Here is a 20,977-nt window from a genome sequence, read left to right as displayed (position 1 = left end):
ATTAAAATGAGTCATTTTTAGTCAAAAGCTCACAATCCTGAAAACAGGTAGGGTGACATCAAAAACTCACAATCCTGAAAACCGGTGTGGTGACATCAAGAGATGCAACATAGTTTAGAGTTTAAGGACGTGGGCTCTGTTGCCTGAGCCCTGGCTCTGCCACCTACTGGCATCCCCTGGCTGTATGATTCTGGGCAAAATAAAGCACCTCTCTGAGTCTGGGTTTCCTCATCTACAAATGGAGTTAACAAGCACTGACATCATAAGGTTGTTTGAGGGAGTTAAATGTGATAATAGGTGTGAAGTACTTAGCACAGTGGCTGGCACATTGCGAGTGCTGAGTTTGTTTGCTGAAAGGTACCTGGTACTTCTAGTACTTTTAGGCAGCTCTGGGGCTGCCCACTGCAAAGCCACTTCCTTCTGAAGTGGCATTATATACACACTAATGTCCTGAAAAGATGATCCATGCCATTAGGTTAATGTTCTCCCAGGAAATATATTTGCATCTTGGGACAGATCCTCTGACTGTTTATTCCAAAGAAATCAGAATGGGACCAGAAACGGTGGCTTTTCAGATTATTTAGGAAATCAAAGGAGTTACAGTATGCAAGGATCTACTCTCATTGGTGAATTCTACCTCAGCTATTCAAATGGTCAGTCACCCAAGTCTTGTTCAGCCGATGGTAGTATATGGGCTCTTGTCATTTTACTTGCCTGTGCTCAATTGTATTCTGATATTTTCCCATGAATTTGACTTGTCTCTTCAATAAACATATGTTTCTAAATAACAGAAGGAATTAAATCATCTACTTCTTGCAGGGGGTGTGATTTTACATCTTACATGAGATAGGAGTGAGCAAATTCTGTTTTAGTTGAATAAAATGGTGCTATTATTATTATTATTATTATTATTAAGATGGAGTTTTGCTGTTGTTGCCCAGGCTGGAGTGCAGTGGCGCTATCTCGGCTCACTGCAACTTCCGCCTCCCGGGTTCAAGCAATTCTCCTACCTCAGCCTCCCAGGTAGCTGGTATTACAGACATGTGCCACCACGCCTGGCTAATTTTTTGTATTTTTAGTAGAGACAGGGTTTCTCCATGTTGGTCAGGCTGGTCTCGAACTCCCGACCTCAGGTGGTCCACCCTCCTTGGCCTCCCAAAGTGCTGGGATTATAGGCGTGAGCCACCGCACCCGGCCAAAATGGTGCTATTATTGACAAGCCAATATTTGTGCCTATCTTTGAAGATAGGCAAGAAGAGGAGGCCACCGCCAGTCAGTTTCCTATTTGCCATTAGACTGGATGACACTGCTTTGCATGTCAGCATCCTTGCCTGAGTTGAAACTGTCCATGACTATTGGTTTGTCAGGTGCTGACACTGCTGTGCTGAGGTTAGCCAGGGCCCTGGCAGATCCCATGTATCCATTAATATTCATCATTGCAAATGGAGAGGTGCTGATGGTGGTGACATAGTGCTTAGGTCAGGGGTGTATGTGAGGTCATTTGGCAGTCACTAGAGCCCCTTTTTCAGCAAACTTGAGGTAAGTGTAGATGGCAGGGTTGACATCTGATGTGAGGTAGGGTTGACATCTGATGTGTGATTGGGTCCACATCTCATCTGGCCATTCTTTGGCAGGATCCACTCTTCTCATCAGGGAGTTAACTGAGCAAAAGACAAGTGTTGCTCACCCACTGTTTTCCAGGTGATCGGGCCATGCACCAAAGCTATAATGATGAATAAAACATAGTCCCTGTCCATACGTAAGTAGCTCTTGATGAAATCAGATAATAAACTGACAACTAACGTTAATGATTTGTTTCCTGTGTGCCAGGCACTGTGCTAAGTGTGTTACACATTAAGTATCACCCTAATATTTGCTGATGTCAAACCAATCTTCTTTCAATTCTTTATTTAAATTATTTCCCTTATGTGTGCATTTTTAGTGCCTGTAATAAAACTAGTAAGACATGGTAGCATGGGGTTGCTTTTTTGAGTTGGCTATGCTAAGAACACATCCATTCCCAAAGAATTTGAGGTAGTTCACAAAAAGGACAATACATAACTAAGCAGCCTTGGTGAAGTGAAAAAATGTGTAAGACTAGTATGGAGTTATGGCCCACAGGCTTTACTTTCCGGTTGTCAAGAGCAAGAAGGAGAAGTGAAACAAACATTTGCAAGATTAAGGGGCTCATAAGATACCTTTCAGAGAACTGAGATCCAAGAGAAATGATTTCTTCTCTCATACGCTGCGGGACACTAATAGTAGGCAAACTCCCTGACCACACTTCTTCCACAGTGAGTGTCAGCTCTGGTAACTAACATCCCTCAATGTTGGCCAATGACATAGCACCAAAGCAGAATTTATTAAAAGTGATTTTGTGGGCTGGTGTGATCTAAGGACAAAATTTTAGAATGATACAAGAAATCAACAAGACTGCTAAGTCCTCCGAGCAATCTTCTGTGACTACGATTCTCATAGTCAGGTTTTTTGACATCCACAGTTACATAACTAGAATGTTATAAAACCATGATTTCACCTCAGGTCTGACTAGCTCTAACATCTATGTTTCTTATGCTAATCTGTGATTCCCTACCTCCACTCCCAAAAGCTTTCTGGATGTTTCAGTATTGACCACTAAATAAGAAGTAAGCTGTTCTCTTCCTTTTTGTGAGAACAAAATATAATGATAGCTTAAAATATTCTCCACTGAGTGACTGCAGCTACTATTTTAAGCCTCCTTCTTGAATGTGTTAAAGGATATTTTTTGTAGGCACTCCTAATATTTTCTTAAAGATTTCTTATTTCTCAAATCACCCTTCCTCACCAACTAGTCCTTCACTAAGAAGAAAAGTGAATGAACAAAATAGGTATCCTCTGTGAGGCTCCTATCTGGGTGTAGCCAAGTAAACACCCACTCTTTTAGCCTTTCAGCTACCCCAGTGCAGGGCCGCGAGGATCCCCTGGCCCTGGAAAAGACTGTGTGAAGGAGAGCGGGGAGCTGGGAGGGAGAGAGTGTCTGGCTTGGGGGGTGGAGGACGGGGAGATTGCTGGCACTCACTCTAGAAGCCAGCAGAAGGAGCCAGGAGGAAGGAAAAGCAGAGGCCGGGAAGAAGGGCCATGTTCTGAGTGTGAATGGACCACAGGGCCCTCGAGAGCAGGAAGCAGCATGAGCCAAGACGCTCACGGAAAAGCTCTTATCTAAACAGAGGTGGCCCAGGACGCTGGATCCCCTCCACCATTGTCCAGGGAGCCGACCCAAAGCCCATAACCCCCGAAACTCTTCTCCACTCCCCCTTCTCCATTGAGGCAAGAAGTAATTTTCAGTATGAGCTCCAAGGCGTCACAAGGTCTCTCACTGCACAAGAAAGTCACTCCTCCAGGATCCCCTCGGCCTGACCCTGTGACCACCCTGAAGGCCCAGGCCCTTTTCCTGGAGCAAGAGGAGCAGGAACCATTCTGTCTAAACACTCCTTCCAATGCTACGCCTTTTTCTGCCAGCATCCACTCTCCTATATTGTTTCATCTGTTTTAAGAGAACATGGCTGGCCGCGGTGGCTCTGGCCTGTAATCCTGGGAGGCAGAGGTTGCAGTGAGCTGAGATCGCGCCGCTGCGCTCCAGCCTGGGCGACAGAGCGAGACTCCGTCTCAAAAAAAAAAAAAAAAAAAAAAAGAACGTGAGGGGCCTGGCACATTGCCTCACTCCTGTAATCCCAGCACTTTGGGAGGCCGAGGCGGCTGGATCACTTGAGGTCAGGAGTTCGAGACCAGCCTGGCCAACATGGCGAAACCCGTCTCTACTAAAAGTACAAAAATTAGCCAGACGTGGTGGCACATGCCTGTAATCCCAGCTACTCTGGAGGCTGAGGCGGAAGAATCACTTGAACCCCGGAGGCGGAGGTTGCAGTGAGCCAGGATGGTGCCACTGCACTCCAGCCTGAGGAACACAGTGAGACCCCCTCTCAAAAAAGAAAGAAAGAGAGAGAGAAAGAGAAAGAGAGAGAGAAAGAAAGAAAGAGAGAAAGAAAGAGAGAAAGAGAAAGAAAGAAAGAAAGAAAGAAAGAAAGAAAGAAAGAAAGAAAGAAAGAAAGAAAGAAAGAAAGAAAGAAAAAGAAAGAAAGAAAGAAAGAAAGAGAAAGAGAAAGAGAGAGAGAAAGAAAGAAAGAAAGAGGAGGGGAAAAGATAGTGTTTGCAGATTCTATTAATCTGATGGTAGACACACAATCGCTAATGTTTTGACATGACACCCACAGTAGCAGAGGAATGTTTACATCAGACCCTGCTACAGGATGGCCGCCATAATGGGGGCCAGCCCCGGTTGTGCCCTTTGGCAGGGTTCCAGATGGGCTTTTTTCTTCCTTCCTATTTTTTTAAAAGACATTTTACAGCTTCAATTTGCTTTTCATTACTCCTCTATCCTTTTGTTTCCTAGCTTGAAATGATTCAATATTCTTTACAAACAGATTCTAATCACAGTTAGCACGTGCAGTAAAATCTCATTAAACAGATAAGCAGAGTTCACACAAGTCCTCAGATTTCATCATCCAAAAAAGAAAAAAAAAGAGAGGGAGATTATTATCTGTCTTGAGACTTTGTAGAACTTTCTGGACACTCTTTGTTGCCAAATTAAATGTGCTTTCATTATACATTTATATAAACATTCATTCCCAGACAATGGCTCTGGCTCAAATAGGCAGCCATTTGGGTGTTGGGTACTCAAATCACCACTCACCCACACTCCTGTCCCCGGGACACTCATTCTAGTGTTGGAGTTTGTGATAAAACAGGCCAGCTTCATCCCAGAACATGCTCACTGAGCATGCAGACAAAAATATGTTACCAAGGAGAGAAAAAAATTGTGATAAATATTGGATGGTTTTATTTTGTTGTAAGATTTTTTTTTTTTTTTTTTTTTTTTGAGATGGAGTTTCGCTCTTCTTGACCAGGCTGGAGTGCAATGCCACGATCTCGGCTCACTGCAAACTCCACCTCCCAGGTTCAAGCGATTCTCCTGCCTTAGCCTCCCCAGTAGCTGGATTGCAGGCCACTACACCTGGCTAATTTTTGTATTTTTAGTAGAGACAGGGTTTCTCCATGTTGGTCAGGCTGGTCTCGAACTCCCAACCTCAGGTGATCCACCCGCCTCGGCCTCCCTAAGTGCTGGGATTTACAGGTGTGAGTCACAGCGCCCGGCCAGATTTTTTTTTAATGATAAAATGTATCAGCCAGTAGAAGGTAAAGAGTTCCTATAATTTCACCATCAAAGCATGTTTATGACCAAAACGAACTAGAATTTATGCCAAAAATGTAACTATAAGGTAGTTTTCTGCCCCTTGCCCCTGTCCTTGTCCACCAATAGACAGGCACATCTTCTTTCTCCCTCTTAAAAACAAAAATTTAATTTTCCTGGTGTCTGACTTTGTGCTGGTTTGAATTTAGAGGCCCCCCAGAGTTTTCCTCTTTAACAGGTGACTCTGAGCCAGACTTCCCCCATGGTGGGAAAGGTTTGGGGAGGTTTCTTGGGATCAGAAGTCACCCTACATGATGGACAGAGCTCTGGGATAGTGAAAAGAGTTAGGAGAGTCTGGGTTCTGATCCTAATTCTGTTCCTTTCCCTGTGAACTTGAGCAAAGCATTTGATTTTTCTGAGTCTCAGTTTCCTTATTGATAAAAGGATTTATGAAATAAGGATCATAATGCTTGCTTCATAGGGTGACTGTGAGAACTAATTGAGGCAAAATGTGTATTGCTTCTAGCCCAAGCTTTAGTAGCACATAGTAGCAGCTCACAAAACTTGTTTCCCTTCAAGCAGCCAAGAATCAGATATTGGCACAACAGAGATTTGAAATGCCAGCTTAATATCATTTATTGAAAGAGGATCCTTTTAAAAAAAATCTGTGTGTCTTAAGACTAAGGCTGTAGAGCAGACTTTCTAGAATCAATGTGGTTATTAGACTGGCAGGAAATCATTTATGAAATGAGAATTTTGTACTGGATTGCTATAGGAGTCTTGGGTACCATAACAGACACTAAACAGATGGACAATTTCTAGAAAGGCTAAATGAAGTGTTGAACCATCCCACCCAATTCTCCAAGAGAATCGATCATTTTCTCACAAAAGAACCACTTCAAAGAAAACACAATACTTACTATCAGTAGCTAACGCTCACCCAGCTGGGCTTTCCCTTCTGATTCCACCAGATGTGACAATCTATCCTCTAAAGGAAAGAAAGTACCAGCTCTGAGCTTTAAGTAGGGGGACGGGAGAGGAAGGCAGGAGGAATGAAGAAAATCTAAAAATAAGAATTGTTAAAAACCAGCAATTAAGAAACAGCACAGGTGAACATAAAGTGGTACCTTTGGGTGTGCATTGTGCATTATGCTTCGTTGAGTGTTGGATTTGTAAAGGTGAATGGAACCTGTCTTGAATTCAGGAACTGCAGGGTGACAAAGTGAGCTCTCATAGAAACTGTAATATAAACTGTAATTGCAGACTGTGCATGCCCTGGTCATTCAACATATTTTGGTTGTGTAAGATGAGAGATGTTTAGCAAATTTTGGAAAGAGACTGACCATGTTATGCAAAAGTAGCTAAAAAAAAAAAAGACATGGAATCCTCAACGTAGTAATGGTGTTTGTGTACTGAATATTTGAGACATCTTTTCTTACTATGTCCAAGAAGTACTGAAGCATAATAATTTCATGTCACATGATGGTAGTACGTGGATATCATGTTACATATGGTATTGGGGTCAAGTGCACAGGTTCTGAAATGATCCAGAACTGAGTACAAATTCTGCCAGCAGTCAGTATTGTCAAGACTGTAGGTTTGGCCAGGTGCATTGGCTCAAATCTGTAATCTCAGTACCTTGGGAGGCTGAGGCAGGCAGACTGCTTGAGCCCAGGAGTTCGAGACCAGCCTGGGCAACATGGTGAAACCCCATCTCCACTAAAAATACAAAAATTATCCTTGCTTGATGGCACACACATGTAGTCGCAGCTACTCGGAAGGCTGAGGTTGCAGAGTCAGTTGAGCCCAGGAGGTCAAGGCTGTAATGAGCCAAGATTGCTCCACTGCACTCCAGCCTGGGTGACAGAAAAAAAAAAGAAAGAAAGATCGTAGGTTTGACCTCTGTTGGTTTTGCCTTTTTCTGTGGCCCCAGACTGCCTTCATCTGTCTTTGGTCACAGAGAAGCCAAATATTTTTGAGTGTGGTGGGAACAGGGCAAATTCATCACCGTTACAAGAAAATCAACCCAAAGCATGTAGGTCAGTAGTGTCATCTGCATATATAGAGGGTGGCGGTTTCCCATAATGTGTCAAGAGAAGAAGACTAGTAACTTAGACCAGATGGGGAGTTCCACAGATGGCTCCCACTTGGAATGTAGAAGGCTGACATATCACACATGAGGTCCTAGCTCCATGTGTTGGAAACATAATTGGCTGCTTTCTTTTAATTTATTTATATCAATCTCTAGTCCGAAACTAAGTTGTTTCAGGTCCAGAGCAATCAGCAGAGATGACATGGAGTACACTCTTAGCCCATAATTTTTTTTTTTCCTTTCAGGGGTTATAAATACCTCCCTGCCATTGTACTTGGCATGCTGTATGCAAATGGAGGTAGGAGTCCTATAGCTCATTAGGAAAGGGACGGAGGCTTGGAGCAAAGAGAGGACAGCGCCGAGCTGAGGCTGATAACAGTGGCCTTGTCCAGAATAGTGCATGGGAGCTTTCTTATCTCGCTTTGGCAGGAGGTGCTGTGGACTTCCTGTGCGAAATCAGGAGCGAACGCTGCTTTCCTCTTGTTGTTCGGCTTCCTCCCCCCTCAAGACAGTTCCCAGCACAGTGATTATCTTTGCATCTTCAAACATGGCACAATCTACTTCCTTAAGAGCTTGATGTATTCTTAAGGCTTAGGCACATTCCCCTCCCCCTAAATCTCTTTTCAAGTGCTGTTATATAGTGAGGCTTCTAAATGACATTCTATTTTTATAGCCCCAATTACGAAGAGGGAAAAATAACAGCCCCTAAATTAGAAAATAGCCACAGAATCTGTCCTTTTTATGTGGAAGAGCTGGCAATAAGTCTGGCCTATAGTTTCCATACTAGGGCTTGTGCCCTTAGTAACTGCCCTCAGAGTCATGGGTGTGGGATGGGGGAGGTGTGGGGTGTCAGAGGCCAACAGCCCCAAGTGAACTCAGATAGCAGACTGTATTTCCCTTGAGAAACACCCAGGCTTGCTTTACTCTAACATATTTCTTTGCATTTCCTAAAGCCCAAGAGTATGAAATTAAGATCTTTGACTAAGGCCTCCCTGATCTTTTTCCTTGCTTTGGGGGAAAAGGAATACAATCTAAAAGCTTGTCTTCCAGATACAAGAGAACTTTAGCTGTTTGATGTCACAATCCCAAGTACCTATGCACATGTCTAATCTAGGTATACACATGTGTATATGTGCACATTATATGCACTCATACCTGTACTATGAGTGTGTGAAAGATAGCAAGTCTAACACGAGATTAAGGTGGGGATGTTATAGTCTAGAAAATGGAGAATATGATAATGAAAAAATAAGGCAAAGTGACTCTCATATAATGACTTTTAAACTTTGTTATTAAAATGTTTCTAATAAAGGAGAAAGTGTATAATTTCTCTTTGGCTCAGTTTACTCTACTTATCAATAAGCATTAAAATGTTCATTTATTTTACCTGATGATTATTATAAGGTTATACCTGGTAAAAACTGCAGAAATTCCTTGAGGAATGGTCACCTTTTATTCATTCTTTTTAAATTTTAAATCTTGTAATCTAACTGTAAGACAGACATCTTTAAAAACATTTGGGGAAATCTGATTTACAGTTTAGGTGCAAACACCACCACGGAATTATTGCTAATTCTCTTAGGTATAAAAGTAGTGCTGTGGTTATATTGGAAAAATTTGCTCATTTTTTAGAGAGACCCACGAAGTACATAGGGCTAAAATGACAAGATGCCTGAGATTTGTTTTAAAATACAGAAATCCTTCATTTGGCCAAGCTAGAAAAATTTAAAAATATATAAATAAATAAAATACAGAAGAAAAAAAAAGGGATAGATGAAGCCAATGTGACAAAATCTTGATAACTGTGAAATCTGGGTGGCGGGTATATGGGGGTGTATCACACTATTCTCTCTACTTATCGGTATGTTTGATAATAATAAACAATTAAAGAAAGTAGAAACTCTTAGCAAAAACAATGTAGGGTACCTTGTGCCTGTCTGCATGTGTGCAGATGTTTATGGGGTGCCGACGGCATGCTCGGGCCCTGCTTAGCTATGGGGACAGAGTGAATACTTCGATTTGTCCCCTGTCCTCCTGTAGCTGTCAGCCCAGCAGGGACTCAGAACCATTAAGTCAGCACTTAAAAGGTGGTGAGTACTCTGCAGGAGGACGTTACAGGGCAAGTACCCCTGCAGATGCGATAGTTTAACACTCTGGAGTCCCTTCTCAGCTCAACGACCAGAGAGGAATAGTAACAGAACGTTTTTCTGATCGCATTCCCTTCTGTCTTCCCCTTTTTCTCACTGACTTTAGCCTCTCATTTTCCTCTCACATAAGTCATTCCTGCTCTTGGCTACTTACGATGAACCACTCATTTTTTTCTGGAAATGAAGCTTGAAAATTTCACTTAGCCTATAATTCCAGCTACAGGCTGAAGCGGCAGGATTGCTTGAACCCAGAGGTTCGAGGCTGCAGTGACCTATGATTGCACCACTGCACATTAGCCTAGGTGACAGAGTGAGACCCTGTCTCTAATAATAATAATAATAAAATTCCTCTTGGTTTAAAAAATCTGCAGAATCTGCCCAAGACATGTACAAATTAGAGACCAGCAAGCTTTCTGCTCAAAAAAATTCTAGTCCAGAAAGTCAGAATGCAAAATGGTGAAATGTTTAAAACAGAGAGAGAGAATTCGTGGACCTCAAAGATAAATAACATCAACACCTTTATTTTATAATTAAACACTTGAGGCCTGAGAGCTTGAACAGTTCCCCAAAACTTGAGCAGAGAGAGACTGAATTTAATAACCATTTCATGATGTTGATTTCCATATGCACTTAATTAGCCCTGGAAAAAATTAGCCATACAACTGCATATTCTGATTAAAAACCAGACTTTTATAGATAAAAAATGGTATGATTTCCTTGAGGTTTTTCTTCATTAACATAACTTCATTTTTTCCGTGCTTGAATGTTACTTCCACTAAAAACTAAAATCTAGATATTAAATTTTCTAATTTATGCATTTTTATTTAATATTAACATTTAGAACAAGAAGGATGTATGGTGACACACTAGTGTGGGGGTTTTTTCAAGTATCAGCCAAATATATTTGCTATTTTTAAGTTTTGAGGTTGAATATAGGAAAAAATCTAAGGAAAAGAAGACTCACACACAAAATTTGTGACTTTGTCATCTGAGGACTTACACCAAGTTTTCATTTCACCTGTCCCCATTGACTGAACCATGCTGTAAAGCCACATTGTGATAACTTTTTTTTTTAATAGGTGTGACTTTTGTTCCAATAATGAAGAGTCCTTTATCCTGGATGCTGACAGCAACATGGGAAACAGAATTGAGAGCATCACTCAGCGCATGGCAATAATAGAAGGAAAGAATAAGGTATTGTTTGTAAAAATGCGCACTGGGATGTTTATTCTACAAATACACTCTCAGCTCCCAATTCTAGGTTTATTGGAACCAGAAGTAATTCAAATGTTCAAACAAAAATTCAGAGAGAAGAAAGACAATACCTGAGCTATGTCTTCATGGAGATACACACAGAGACTACTCAAGCTACCAGTTCCAACATAATGAGTACTCATTCCTAATGGTAGAGATGGCACTGTCCACTTGAACACCAAACTGGTCCACATTGGTGGTTCCCAGTCCTGGCTGCCTATTAGAATACTCTACCAATTATTATTACATCCAAATCTCCGGAGTGCAGCCTAGGGCTCGTAAAATCTTCCCGGGTGATTCCAGCACCTAACGGGGATTGAGAATCACTGATGTATATAAAGTGGGATCCCAGTAAGCAAAAGCTAGTGCAAGACTTAGAGCTAAAACTGAATGTTTCTATTTTGTGAAATATCATGTATTTCCCTGTCTGCAAGAGCAAAGCCTGAGTTGGGGGGGATATGCAAACACACACAATCTATCAAGATTCCTTGACCTCATCAGCGCACTATTCATTTTATACTCCCCTAACCCCCCCTGAACCTTGGCAATAGCTAACAAGCCTGTCAGCTAGGCAAGTCTCAGTGGATCTCAGACCTAGTGGCTTTTTCCTGTTGAATTAGTAAAGAATACACTTAAAAATCTGCTATTGTCTGGCACAGGGATAGTGATTCTTTTCTTTTTTTTGAGATGGAGTCTCACTCTGTCACCCAGGCTGGAGTGCAATGGCGTGATCTCGGCTCACTGCAACCTCTGCCTCCTGGATTCAGGTGATTCTCCTGTCTCAGCCTCCCACGTAGCTGGGATTACAGGCACCTGCCATCACGCCTGGCTAATTTTTGTATTTTTAGTAGAGACAGGGTTTCACCATGTTGGCCAGGTTGGTCTCAAACTCCTGACCTCAGGTGATCCACCTGCCTCGGCCTCCCAAAGTGCTGAGATTACAGGCGTGAGTCACTGCACCCAGACATGATTCTTTTAAAAAGAAAAAACATTTCAAGTATCCCCTTGCTGACATGTCTGTTTACACATATATTTCTTGATTTGGAGTAGAGACTGTTAATACAGATTCCACTGCCTGCTTGAGTGTGGGTATGCTTATGTCATCTATTCAGCCGTACACTTTGCAACTTTGCACTCGAAGATGACAAAGTAGATGGCATCGTTCCTCATGTATGATTTAACAATAACAACAAATAACATCTATAATTTTCATTATGTGAAACTTTTTGACATATGCTAATGTCACCATCATTCTTTGGCAGATGAGAGTGGTTATCTCCATTTTAAAGATAAAACAGGGATGATAAGATGATTAACCCAAAGCCAGCTTAAAAGTGTAAACGAGAGAATCAAACCAAAGTCTTTCCTTTGCAAAACCTAATGCCCTTATAGCCAAGTAAGCCAATGTAGAAATTAGTCAGAGTGGCAATAGCTTATATGATAACACCAATAGTCTCTTATTAAACACTTAGGAAGTTTTTATAACTATAGCAGTAGCTGTAGGTGGTTTACTGCTCTTTTTCTCTAACAGAAATAAGCAGTACTTTAAAACATTCCATGATGTATAGCTATTGATAAGAGAGCAGTTTAATGAAATACTTAGACGAAGTTATATAAACTTGAAAGTTTAATTTGTTCTTTCTTTCTTTTTTTTTTTTTTGAGACAAAGAGTCTCACTCTGTTGCCCAGGCTGGAGTGCAGTGGCCCAATCTCAGCTCACGACAACCTCCGCCTCCCGGGTTCAAGCGATTCTTGTGCCTCAGCCTCCCAAGTAGCTGGGATTACAGGCACACGCCATCACGCCTGGCTAAATTTTGTATTTCTAGTAGAGACGGGGTTTCACCATGTTGGCCAGGCTGATCTAGAACTCCTGACCTCGTGATCCGCCCGCCTTGGCCTCCCAAAGTTCTGGGATTACAGGCATGAGCCACCACACCCAGCCTTCAGATATTTTTAATAAGGAAACTACCTCAGTTTATTAGCAGTGGACAGCAAATTAGTTGTCACAAAGTACTAGAAAAATGTCAAGATGCCATTCATTGGTTGTGTCAATTCATTTTGCTTTTTCCTGACCATATCAGGAGGATGTATTGTTAACTGCTGGATATTAACACAAGAATTTATAAGCTTAATTTCAGTGGTAACTTCTAGTGCTATTTTGGTATCCTATCCACAGAAATATACAATAGGAAATGAAATGAAAAATGAGAAAGCTAGGTGAAGTTTCTGGCTAACCCAAACCATGAAGTAGCAACTTGACTCCATATATAATGTAAAACCTATAAAAATCAGTGGAAGTGGAGTATCAAAACATGCCCATGATAAAAGAACTTCCCTGATTTTCTCCATGAAGGTTTAAAACAAATTTATTGTCTGGTAATTTTACAGTTATGCAGAAGATTTTAAATATAGACCTCTGCACTTGTGCTACCCAACCTGCCATCAGGAGCCCTGGACTCAAACTACGACACTTCCTCTCTGTATAACCACATACAAACCAGCTCACCTCTCTCAGCTTGAGTTCTTTCCTCCAAAAAAACAGAACTAATGATACTTGCCTTAGCTAGTACTTCCTGTTACAAGGATGAAATGAAATAACATAATGAAGGCCAGACGCGGTGGCTCATGCCTGTAATCCCAACACTTTGGTAGACCGATCACCTACCAAAGTGGCGGGCGGATCGCCTGAGGTCAGGAGTTCAATACCAGCCTGGCCAATATGGCAAAACCCCGTCTCTACTAGAAATACAAAAATTAGCTGGGCGTAGTGGTAATCCCAGCTACTCAGAAGGCTGAGGCACAAGAATCGCTTGAACCCAGGAGGTGGAGGTTGCAGTGAGCCAACATTGTGCCACTGCACTCCAGCCTGGGTGACAGAGTGAGACTCTGTCTCAAAAAGTAAATAAATAAATAACATAACGTAACGTAACGTAAGGTAAAGTAACATAACATACATAATGAGAAAGCCCTATACAAGTATTACTTTATTAAAGTGAATGTCATATGTACCCTTATGCAATTCCCCAAACTGATTGTGATCATATACAGTGAAGACTTTGTTAAACAACTGTTTGCACTGAAAAAACTTTTAATACTCACACTAAACAAAGTCTCTCTCTATATATATAGATATATAGATATATAAAATATATAGATTTTTTAATATATCTATATATATGGTACATATCCCATTAGCAGTTGTAATTGTAATATATTAGACTTTAAATAAAATTATTGAGTTCATATCTTGAATTTAGGAGAATTTAGTAATTTTACTTTTAGCATCTACTAATATATCTTTTTGTGGGTGTGAAAAAAATGTATCTGTCATATGATGGTGACAAAATGGAAGTTTTTCTGTTTCTGAATTATATGCAGTGCTTTTTCCTTCACAATTAAAACTGTTTTTATTTTCTGTACATTTTTAGATAGCAAATTAAAGTCCCAGCTTAGACTGCGGTGATCCCTTTATCCACCGTCACATGGTAGCCTGCCCAGCAATGCTACTCCACAGGTCAGTGGGGCAGCGATCACACTCACGCTGGAGCACCTTGGATTTTTTTTCTTTGTTTTGTTGTATTTTTTTGTTTAACTTAAGGAAGGGTATAGAGGACAATAAAATTTAGTTTCCTTATTGGCGAGTTTTGGCCCAGATTTGTGAAAAGTGAGTCATCAACTGGAGTTGCTAGTAGCAAATGTGCACTTTCGTATTGTCTAAGTGGTGTTGCCAAACTGTTAGGTTTGTAGATATGGAGTAGGAAGTAGAAGGAACCCCGTGTTAGAAAAAACACGCAGGAAATACGTTATCACAGCATTAATTCTGTAAGGTTGGAGAATCATTACCATTTTAATGTGTTAGCAATATTTCCATTGAAATCCTTCTGACTGTACCTTGAGAAGTGTGTCCTGTATGAGACAAATCCACGACAGGAGCAAGAATCCTAACCACAGAATTACAGCTTGTGTTTCAGTTCCCACACACACCCCAATTTTTTCTAAATCTCACGTTGTTTTCCCATCAGTTGGCTCAAATGTGCCACCCTGTGTTAATTTTAGATTCTTCCATGACCTTTACACATCTACTTTTATTTCTCCGTGAAACACTTGAAAGGAAGCTATATTAGAAACATCCCGAGATTAAAATCAGTGTTCCATATATAGATTTTTAAAAAACGAGTGCTGGAATTAGGCTGAATGACACATCAGCCATCCATTCTATTCTGTGGGGTTCAAACAACATTGTAGTAACAAATTACTAATGCTTAGTGAAGGGGAAGGAAGGAAGGAGCATGGAAAACTCCAAACTTACAGTACTTGCTGATAGTTTTATGAGCATTCCTGGGTCATACCAAAGAGCCTAGAGAACGGGCTTGAAGGATCTGTCTCTAACACGTAAATCCTTGAGGGCCAGGCCAGGCAACTGGAAGCACCGCAAAAAGCAAAAGTAGTAAAAATGAAGAGTAGAAAGCATGAGTCCTTTAAGACTAATATAAACTTTGATAGTCTAATTTTATTTATTTATTTATTTATTTATTTATTTATTTATTTATTTTGGCACGATCTCGGCTCGCTGCAACCTCCGCTTCTCATGTTCAAGCAATTCTCCTGCCTCAGCCTCCCAAGTAGCTGGGACTACAGGCGCCTGCCACCATGGCCAGCTAATTTTTGTATTTATAGTAGAGACAGGGTTTCGCCTTGTTGGCCAGGCTGATCTTGAACTCCTGACCTCAGGTGATCCACTCACTTCGGCCTTCCAAAGTGCTGGGATTACAGCACTGAGCCGCCGCATCCGGCCTGATAGTCTAATTTTATTTCAGCACTTCTGCTTTTTTCTCTTCCTCAGTCCTCTTTCATTTATTTTCAATTGTGGAAAATGAAAACTAATTATAGCACTAATGCAAGTAGATATCCTTAAGAATTTATTTTGGCATACCTTATAGAATAAATGATTATAAAAAACGTGCAACTCAAATTCTTGGTTACTTTCTCTTTGAAAGTATTTGGTTGATATTGCATGCCCCAATTGTGATGCTATTTTGGTTTTTTTCCCTTAACACCGTAGTATTTGGATATAAGCACTGAGGAACAGATTTTTTTCCTTTATTCGGAAGACTCAGACATTGAAACTCACTGTCCCATGCAAAGCTGCCTTCTAGTCCAGCCATACACACTGATCTACAATTCACATTTGAGCTCCTTTCTCTGGCCCTATAAAGTTTAAACTTTAATTGTCAAATAATTTTATTTTTAATAAGAAAATGTTTGAATTTATAATTTAAAAATATATCCTCTGAAAGAGAAGTACTCTAGAAATGAGATAAATTTTAATAAAACTGATCATAGGATATGTTTCACCTTATTTTTAACTTTTCTTCTTTAGTGATAACCATTGTATTCATCAAATATATTTTCAAACCACGTAACATTACAACAGTTGAAAAGCAGCTTGCAGCTTACGTAAAATGTCATCAAAGAAGCAAACTAGTATTTCTGTAAATAGTAGTAGTATTTAATTTATGTTACCCATCTCTGCTGATTAAAGGAAGTATTCTCAAGGAAAAATTCAATTCAAGGTGTAGACAGAACTTTGCCAATAGATCTGTATTATTCAATTTAAAGAGTCTCAAGTCGAGAAGCAACTTGGTATAGAGATTAGGAGCATAGGCACTGGAGGCAGACACACCTGAACATAAATTCTGCCCAAGCCTGTCTGTGGTCCTTTGTATCTTTGGGTGAATCATTTAATCTCTTGGAACCTCAGTTGTCTTACCTGTAGAATAGGGTAATATACCCATCTCACAGGGTTTTAGGGAGGATTAAATGAGACAATTCCTGTAAAGTGCGTTGCATGCTGCCTGGTGCATTGTAAGGCATACATAAAGGTTCGCAGAAACAAAGAAATAATGTAAACTCCCATCAATGTTGTTTTTTGCTTCTATTTTAATAGAAGCTTTGGAGACATGATTTCTGGGGCAGCCTTGACTACGAGTAATGTATCTTGTTTTGGAAGGTGTCATTCACACAAAAGAAGAAAAATTCAATACATTTCTGTCTCCATCTTGTGACCTGGATTCATTTCACTTCAGGGCACCTAAGTTTTATTCTCTGATTATACATAAATTTGGACCTATTTGACTATTTGTTGGGGACTTGTAAAATGGCCACGGCCATTCCCAGGTTACCTACACAGGTCTTAAACGTGGCAAATGTATACATCTGAATTGATTTTCCCTTGCCATGAAACCCAGTTCTTGTTCTCAGTTGCTCTAAGTTCAATGAAATCAAAATCTTTTAAATAAAAACCCAAACATGACTCATAGATGCAGATAAATGCTGTCCATAATTTCAAACACTCCCAAGCCAACAGAAATGGGTTTTTCACTTATTTACTGAGCAACAATTAATCTGAGAATCTAAGTAAGTTTCTCCTGAGGCCCATTAGGATAAACACTTGAGAACTAACTTCATAAGAAAAACAGTGCTGGAGCTGACACCCCAGCTTAAGAAGGCTTCATCTGAGCTCCTTGTTTCTGAATTTTTTGCAAACTGCTTTGAAGCATCTAAGCTTCCTGAGACAATATAAGGGAGTCAGAGTCGTATTTGGCGATCTCTCCTGTCTTCCAGCTTCCACCAGCTAACAGTTCTATCATGTTGCCACCTACAAGCTTCTCTTCCAACTACTTCCATTTCCTTCCATGACTCTTAACGGGTGGGTACAACAATAACAAGGAAATGGCTATTCAGAATTTTTTATGTCCTACCTCTTACAAAGATTCATCGTCAAAATAAGAAAAGGGACACCTGAGCTCTCTTTCATACTCTTTCCCATGGATTATTTGCCTTCATATGAGCTTTCCTTGCAAAAGAGAATAATTTTTGTATGATCTTCAAGGAGGGAAATTCTTCTCTATCACCTTAAAGAATGATAGTGTGAAGGGAGGGATTGTGTCATATTCATCTCTGTCTCCCTTACAACATCTGGGCAATGCCTTGATAATTACTCAATAAATGTCTGCTAAATTGTCTCCCACATATTGCAGACACTTTCATTACCAATAATTTCAACAATACACAGGGAGTATATGGGTAGGTGTAATTAAGCAGATCCTTCCAACAAACAGAAGAGAAAGCACTGTGTACTACTCACTATACCACAGTGAAAATTGTAGAGAATTTGGACCAATGAATTTGCTGGCTAAAAACATTAGGAACATGTGTTTAAGTCTTCCTGATCTGTAGATGAAAGACAGAAATACCTTAATTTATTAGATGGGATAAGGGAACATAACTAAAGTGCCTAGCACATTACTTAGAAACTCAGAAAATGTTAGGACTGTCTCTTACAGCCAAACCACTTGTAGAGTATGTCCACCACCTTGGAAAGTCAGCTGTCACATTTCAGCCTTACATTACTTTAGCCTGTAAGTCACCTGTCATTATACTTCAGCTAGGACACTCCATTAGTCTGGAAGCATTAGCACAGCCTCTGCAATTTCAAAGCCCATAACCAGTTATTTTTGTCCTAGGAGACAGGCTGCAAAGATTTATAAGTAACTGGACCAACTTTTCTTTTCCATAATTTTAAGTATGAGAAACTAGCTTTCTCATTTTTTTCACATAGATTATACACCACTTTTTAATGCAAGCTTGGGTTAAATTTAAGAATGTTTAATAATTTGTTTCATATTGCCAATTTTTTTTCTTTGGAAGACTGCAAGTCTTTAAGTTGTCTAAAATTTTGTTTCATTACTTTTTAGACACCACAATTTGAAAAGTGCTTTCAAGTTCATGCAATTTTGACTGCTAATGTTTCTTTAGGGACTAAGTTGTCAAATAACAGCACTAAAGTCTAGTGGAACAATATAATTGCATTAATTCATAATTTAAATTTTCATCTTTTAGATTAGGAATAGATACTTAATCTATTAAGCGAAATTAGGTAATTTACACACACACACACACAGCCTCCTTCAGGACCATCCAGTGCTGCATGCCACATTATTTGAGCATATAAAAAAAAGTCTCAAGCCAGGTACAGTGGCATGTGCCTGTTGTCCCAGCTATTTGGGAGACAAATGCGGGAAAACTGCTTGAGCCCAGAAGTTCAAGGCCAGCCTGGGCAACATAGCAAGACCCCATTTCTTAAAGAAAAAAAAAAGTTTCAGCCAAACATTCTCTTCTGTCCTTGCTCACTTAACATGCCTGTTATAGAACCAAACAGCAGAGAAGGCTCCTTTTATAACTGGCATCCATGCTCTCAGGTCACCCAAACAAAAGGGAAGGCCTCAGCCTCACCTGTTCCTCTAATTGATGTGGAACTGACCACCTCGTAGGGTAGGACGTGCAGTCCCACATCTCAGCTTCAGGTCTGTAATTGTTACGCCAGCAGCACGAGATAAATAAGCCTGAAACCCTCATATGAGTCGGATGTCATAGGCCCCGGTCTCCTGAGGACCTGCTTTCCTGTTATTTTTCCATTCTTGTTGGGGCTCGGCAAGGGGAGAGCCTTCTGGTAACCACCACCTATGCAGTACTCTCTTTGCAGAATGAATGGAATAGCTGAATCATTTCAACCTCAGAAGTAGCATGGGGTGTTCAATTAGTTATTTGTCCTGTTGCTAGCTAAAGTTTCCTTTTCTTTTGCAGACGGCTAGCACCTTGGTTGTGGCTGACTCTAGAATTTCTGGAATCTACATTTGCATAGCTTCCAATAAAGTTGGGACTGTGGGAAGAAACATAAGCTTTTATATCACAGGTAAGCCACACATCCTATACCCAGAGACAGCCTGGTGACTTCATTCTCTCTTCAGTCTTGTTTGCTTTTAGTGCATTTATAGCTTGAGTGATTTTTTTTTTAATTCCATAGAATTGTCAAACTTTGAGTGCCTTCATCCTTGCTCTCAGGAATAGAATTCTACCTCATCGGATCTCCTAAAGAGTTATTTCCCTGAATTCTCTTTTAGAGTTATTTGTGTTTGTCTCCCTCCCAGACTGGATTGTGAATTAGGAATCTTGTATGCTCATTTTTTCATTCCCTTCTGTACCTAGCACAGGGTCTGGTACATAGCAGTTCAATACCAATCAAGGAAACCAATTATAATGCATATAATTTTTTTGGTTTTGTTTTTGTTTTAACCAAAAAGTTAATTGTTTCACAATTTAGGTAATTTAGACTTTTTGGGGAATGAGGCTCTGTAGCAATCTGAAACGGAGCTTTATTAACAATAGTTAATGTGCTATTTTTTGATAGCATTTAAGAATGTTTAGCCTTAAATATGATGGTCTCTGCAAATCTTAAAAACCTCCAAGGTACACAAATGGCACTCCCTATGTCCCTCAATGGGTACAGGAAGGAAGTAAGTAGCTCAAAGTATAAAAACAATTGCCTGGCTCTACACTCCCCCAATTTCTGAGGAAACATGGGCAGTAAGCCAACTTTCTGGAAACTTCTCACTGCACAGGGCAGGCTGCAGAAATTGCCAAAAGTTCTCCAGAAAGAAATAGACAGGTCCAATTCCATGATACATATGTGTTGTCAGATCACAGGAGCCTCTGGCAAGTTAGCCAAGCCCTAGAGAAGCTGTGCCATGGGAGATACCCCTGAGTAGATTCTCATAGAACGTCAGGGCTGGCAGGGATTCTAGAGGCTATTCTGCATCATAGCTCTTGTGTTTTCCAGATGAGCAAATGGGATTTGGAGAGGTGCATAGCAGAGCTGCTTTAGGCCAAGTCAGTCCCTGTCTCTTATGTTAGAGAAGTGGAAGAGAAGTCATCTTTGCATCCATTCCAAGTAGGACGTGGCCTTTATTTAGAGAAGGATTCAGACAGAGATTGCACACAGATTGGTGCTCTAATAAAACTCAGATGATTTGGACTAATTAAATACAAAGGTTTGCACTGTCCTTTATATTTGGTTGGAAACAAGTTACTGTCTTAACCCATAGTCATAGTATGTCTGATTTAGAATACAAAAGACTGAAAAATTCCTGTTTTGTTCTGAACATTCAATAACTTTGTAACAGTTTAATCAGCACTGTTAAATGGTACAGTTCAACTCCACTGAGCACTTGGAGGAACATCAATGAAGTCCTGTCTTTCTAGGAACACAGTTCTAACACCAAGGAAACAAAGAAGAAATGTCAAATTACATATATCCTAGTATCAAAATTTATGTGCAGAGGTAATGTGACAGATGAGCTTGCTTTCTAAAGCCACCACTGTCCAATAGAGATATAATATAAGCCACAAATACAATTT

General features: G+C 40.3%; 1 protein-coding gene and 1 long non-coding RNA gene across 6 annotated transcripts in view; one reads left to right on the top strand and one right to left on the bottom strand.

Moving 5' to 3' along the window:
- Window positions 1–20,977, top strand: part of FLT1 (fms related receptor tyrosine kinase 1) — a 192,305-nt gene that overhangs the window by 79,180 nt on the left and 92,148 nt on the right. For 4 of the 5 annotated variants that reach the window (XM_024230907.3, XM_054528852.2, XM_024230908.3 and 1 more), the window contains exons 11-12: window positions 10,546–10,660; window positions 19,367–19,475. In XM_024230907.3, coding sequence (XP_024086675.1) covers window positions 10,546–10,660; window positions 19,367–19,475 — 224 coding nt within the window. Of the gene's footprint in view, window positions 1–10,545; window positions 10,661–17,344; window positions 17,566–19,366; window positions 19,476–20,977 lie in introns of those variants that run through there. The other variant, XM_054528855.2, reaches the window with a different exon arrangement.
- LOC129049463 (uncharacterized) overlaps window positions 1–20,977 on the bottom strand; it is a 158,397-nt gene that overhangs the window by 50,265 nt on the left and 87,155 nt on the right. The window contains exon 7 of the long non-coding RNA XR_008512555.2: window positions 15,030–15,140. This is a non-coding gene — a long non-coding RNA (uncharacterized LOC129049463). The remainder of the gene's footprint in view (window positions 1–15,029; window positions 15,141–20,977) is intronic.

The sequence above is a fragment of the Pongo abelii genome, chromosome 14 (assembly GCF_028885655.2).
Source record: "Pongo abelii isolate AG06213 chromosome 14, NHGRI_mPonAbe1-v2.0_pri, whole genome shotgun sequence".
In the NCBI taxonomy this organism is placed as follows: Eukaryota; Metazoa; Chordata; class Mammalia; order Primates; family Hominidae; genus Pongo; species Pongo abelii.
Note: the sequence above shows the minus strand (reverse complement) of the source record. Positions and strands in the feature narration are given on the sequence as shown.